The sequence below is a fragment of the Carlito syrichta genome, unplaced genomic scaffold (assembly GCF_000164805.1).
Source record: "Carlito syrichta isolate Samal-C Ts95f unplaced genomic scaffold, Tarsius_syrichta-2.0.1 Scaffold117927, whole genome shotgun sequence".
Taxonomy (NCBI): Eukaryota; Metazoa; Chordata; class Mammalia; order Primates; family Tarsiidae; genus Carlito; species Carlito syrichta.
This window is the reverse complement of record NW_007062023.1, coordinates 29,883-34,687: the sequence shown is the minus strand read 5'-3', so window position 1 is coordinate 34,687 and position 4,805 is coordinate 29,883. Positions and strand designations below refer to the sequence as shown.

Below are 4,805 nucleotides of genomic sequence, written 5' to 3'. Positions count from 1 at the left end.
CTTCCACCTCAGCCTTCCAAGTAGCTGGAATTACAGGCATGCACTACCACACCTGGCTGATTTTTTGATTTATTGTAGAGATAAGATCTTGCCAAGTTGCCAAGGTCAGTCTCAAACCCGTGGATTCAGGCAATCCTCTCACCTTGGCCTCCCAAAGTGCTGGGATTATAGACGGGAGCCACTGTGCCCAGCCCAGTGTCATTGTTTTTTTAAAAAAAATTAGAACCACCCACTCATTCCAGTACTATTCCCCAAATACAACCACAGCTTTGTTTTTCCAAACAAAACAAATCCTACTGTCCTCATCCACCAGGCTGGCAGGAATTTAATCTCAGATGTGTTGGGATGGCTCCTTGCCCTCCCTGAGGTCATGTGGGAGCCCTCAAGGAAGTAGTAGAGGGGCTTTCTTCCATCAGTGAAGATCTGGGGCAAGACCTCTGAAGCTCATGGTCACACCAAGCAGGCTATTCAGCATCCTCACTGGCATGGTTAATTTGGAGACTGCGGCCCATTCCTCAGTCCCCTGGGAAATTTCCGACCTCTGGTCTCAACCAGCTGCCCTGCAGAGGCACCACCCTCTCCCAGGCAGAGTCTCTGCCCCTCTCAGAGTCCAGGGACCCTGAGCGCCCCCTCAGTCACCTGCATGCACTGCCACCCCACAGTGGTACTCAGCTGGCGTCTGTGCAGGATGCACCCTTTGTGTCCAGCCCACCCTCAGAGGCTTCTCAAGGTGGACACACCTTCACTCCAGTGCTCTTTGCACATCGGCATTACAAATGACCAAGCTCACCATTATCTGGGTAACTGGCTATGAGACATTTGAATGACCACAGTGTGCCGAAATGCACATTTGCGGCAAAGGTATTTTGGACCAAGGCGTTTGCTTGAACGGTGCTATTTTGGCATCATCACTGAGTTATTTTCCCTTGGAGACTGGTAGTGGGTGGACTGGTGTGTCTCTCATTTTGTCTAAAGAGGCAAGAATTTGGGTGCCTCGACAGGGATGCCCTCCATGGTTCTGTAGTTCTTTTCGCAGAATTATGTCAGCTTATCCTTTACGTCCCCTGGAGGTCAAGGTTGCTAATCGCGATTTACATGGGGTAAGTGATGCTCAGAGAGCCTGAGTTACTTGTCCACAGTCTCAATAGAAGGTGGTAAGGCCAGGATTTTATTTCAGCTTGAGACAATGAAGGCCTGAATCAGGGCAGGGGCAATGGGATTCTTTTATTCATTTGGGCCTTTGTTGAGCACCTACTATGTTCCAGGCACACTTCTAGGAACTGCAAACACAGCAGCGAACAAGCCAAAACCCTGGCCTTCAACTGGCTTACACGGAAAGGGTGAATCATGCTAGGTGTGGCTCATGCCTGTAATCTCAGTACTTTGGGAGGCCAAGGCAAGAGGATTGCTTGAGCCCAGGAGTTCAAGACCAGCCGAGGCAACATAGCGAGACCTTGTCTCTTCAAAAAATTAAAAATTAGCCAGGCATAGTGGTGTATGCCTATAGTCTCAGGTACTTTGGAGGCTGAGGCTGTGGTGAACCATGGTCAAGTCACTGCACTCTAGCCTAAGCGACACAGTAAGACTGACTCAAAAAAAAAAAAAAGAGGGGTAAATAATGATTAATGCCTTGAAGTCAATATGACAGAGTGATGGGGTGCTGATCAGAGATGGCCTCTCTTAGAAGTAGACATTGGAGCTGACACCTGACTGACAGGAGTCAGTCTGGGGCAGTCTGGGGGAAGGATATCCTAGGTAGATGGAACTGCAAAGGTAAAGGCCCTGATGTAGGAAAGTTTCCAAGGGACAGAAGGAAATTGGGATGGCTGGGTGGAGTGGGTGAGGGAGAACCGTAGGGGATAGAGCAGGTGGAAAGGCAGCCAAGGCCAGATCCTGCAGGGCCTTGTAGCTGAGGAAAAGCACTCTGGGTTTTAGACTAAGTGCTATGGGAAGCCACGGAAATAAGAGGTAGACAGGTAAGTATGTATGTAGGTAAGTAGATCTGTATCTATCTATCTATGTATATGTTTTCAGAGACAAAGCCTTGCTTTGTCGCCCAGACTGGAGTGCAGTAGCTATTCACAGGTGTGATCATAGCTCACTGAAGCCTACAACTCCTGGGCTCAAGCAGTCCTCCTGTCTCAGCCTCCTTGAGTATCTGGGACTACCGGCATGTGCTACCATGCCCTGTTCTACGCTTTTGAAGGCCCTATTGCCACTTGGTGAAAGAGGGTGACAGAGAATGAAAATGGCAGCCAGAGGGCCGGGGAGGCGTACAGGTGATAGTTGAGGTGGAAAGCAGGTACACGTTCAAGGTGCATCTCAGTGGGCACTTCCTAGACACGGGAGAAGGGAGCAGTGGGTGGCCTGGTACCTGCTCAGTGAAGTTGGACAACTGCCTGGTGGTTCCACGGCTGGACTCCCTCTCACCCCTCCTTCCCTCCTCTCTTCCCTGTATTTTAGGTTGCATCTTGGCCAAGCACAGGGCGTCCCCGCTCAAGAAGCAGGGGGTGGATGCGGCCTTCCAGCCTCCGAAGATGGACCTGCTGACGGTGCCTGTGGTCGACATGCAGATGGAGGCTCGGCCCATGACCCTGGAGGAGATGGAGGACGTGGGCAAGCACTACCGTGAGAGGCGGCGGAAGCACAAGGTACCCGCCGCCCCACGAGGGTGTGCAGCTTGGGGACTGGCCCGCTGGGCTTCGGAGCCGCTGCGGCAGCGCCACCTGCTGGCTGGAGAAGCCTTGGGCGGGAGTCTTCACTCGTGAGACCGCCCGCCCCCACGTGTCCCCTCATCTGCAGAGCCAGAAGGGTACCTGCCACACGAGGTTTTTGTAAAGACCTAAGAAGATCCCGTTTCCAGAGGTATCGAGTCCCCCTCCCCCCATTCCTTAATGAAGACTTTGTGTTCTGAGACCAGGGCTGCATTTTCATCACAGTTGGAATCAGAGCGTCTGGCACAGCGCCCAGCACTGGGTGGACCCTCCAGAAACGCATGGCAAGGAATGGGAGGAAGGACTGCTTGCAGGAACTAGTTTGCCCAACAAACATCAAAAGCCTGCTATGTAGGCCAGGCTCCATGGCTCAGCCTGTAATCCCAGCACTTTGGGAGGCCGAGGCGAGTGGATTGCCTGAGCCCGCGGGTTCGAGACCCGCCTGGGCAACTTGACGGGACCTCATCTCTACAATAAATCAAAAAATCAGCCGGGCGTGGCAGCACGTGCCTATAGTTCCAGCTACTCGGAAGGCTGAGGTGGTAGGATCACCGGAGCCCAGCAGGTCGAGGCTGCGGTGGCCGGGAGCGGCCATTGCACTTCAATCTGGGTGACAGAGTGAGACTCCAACTCAAAAAAAAGCCTGCGATGTGCCAGGTCCCCTTCGGGTGCTGTAGTAAACCAAACAGTCCCTGCTCCCTAGGAAGCTGACAGTCCAGTCAGGGAGGCACACAGCATTAATATAGTACTACATCAAAATATATAATATACAAATATGTATCTGAATATACAATAGATACATCATAAAATGGCAGATTCTGGTAAGTGCTGTGTCAACTAACATTTGATTCAGTTGCAGGACAAGAACACTCACAATGTTTGTGCAGGAATCAGCAAAGTTCTCTATGAAGGACCAGAGAGTAGACACTTCAGGCTTGGCAGGCCATATGGTCTTACCCATTCAGCTCTGCTGTTGCAGCAGAACAACTGTAGACAACACCTAAATGCATGAGGGTGGCTGCCTTCCAGCAAAACTTTATCAAAACAGGTGGTGGGCCAGATTTGGCCTATGGGCTGTACGTTACTGATTCAAGAGTCAGAAGCTTTCAAAATAGATATATATATATTTTTTCCTTGTCAAAAAGAAGGTAGCAGCCGACAAGAGTGTGACTTCAGGTTGCTCAGCCCCTCTACCTTAGCATATGGCTTCCCCCTCCCGTCACAGATGGCTGCTCTTAATTTAAATTCCCATGCAGCCAAACACTTGAATGACAGTCTTCTAGGGCATGTGTCCTGGGCTCGACTGTACAAACTGTACTGTCGTGTGTGCACATCCATGCATGGGGCTGTGCACATGGAACCATTCGGTGTTCTTCCGGGTAACCTTGACCCCATATGGTTTTTCTCCAAGTCACTGACTTCAGAAGCCGAACCCAGCCCCACTGCGCACTGTTTGCCACTGCACCTTCTAGAGGCCTCATGGGGAGGGGTTGATGCGGCACTACATACCACACCTGCCCTCCAGATGGGAGGAAGACACAGAGCTCCACACCCCCTGCTCTCTCTGCAGCTCACCATCCATCCCATCCAGTATGCAGAGCGGTGCCGCCTGGTGCGCTGCGGGAACAAGCACTTTGATGAGCACTGCCTCCCGTCCACCCTCCATGGGGAGATGAAGGAGCTTGTGAACACAGCACGCAGGGACGACTTTCTGGTCTACCTGCAGTGCTGGAAGCTCTGTGAGTGCCATGGCCTTCCGCTGACGGAGGCCATCCTCATGAAAGGTAAGAGCCAGGCTGGGCTCGGTGGCTCAGCCTGTAACCTCAGCACTTTGGGAGGCCAAGGTGAGAGGATTGCCTGAGCCTGCGCGTTCAAGACCAGCCCAGGCAACTTGGTAAGACCTCATCTACACAATAAATAAAAATTAGCCGGGTGTAGTAGCATGTGCCTGTAGTTCTGGCTACTTAGAAAGCTGAGGATTAAGGATCGCTGGAGGCCAGGAGGTTGACGGTAGGGTGGCCGTGAGCATGCCACAGCACTCTAGCCTGGGCAAAGGAATGAGCCTCCAACTCAAAAAAAAAAAAAAAAAAA

At 51.9% G+C, this 4,805-nt stretch overlaps 1 protein-coding gene across 1 annotated transcript in view; it reads left to right on the top strand.

Moving 5' to 3' along the window:
* EFCAB12 (EF-hand calcium binding domain 12) overlaps positions 1–4,805 on the top strand; it is a 25,563-nt gene that overhangs the window by 13,823 nt on the left and 6,935 nt on the right. Inside the window, exons 5-6 of the mRNA XM_021707350.1 lie at positions 2,464–2,651; positions 4,285–4,498. Of these exons, the coding sequence (XP_021563025.1) occupies positions 2,464–2,651; positions 4,285–4,498 (402 nt within the window). The remainder of the gene's footprint in view (positions 1–2,463; positions 2,652–4,284; positions 4,499–4,805) is intronic.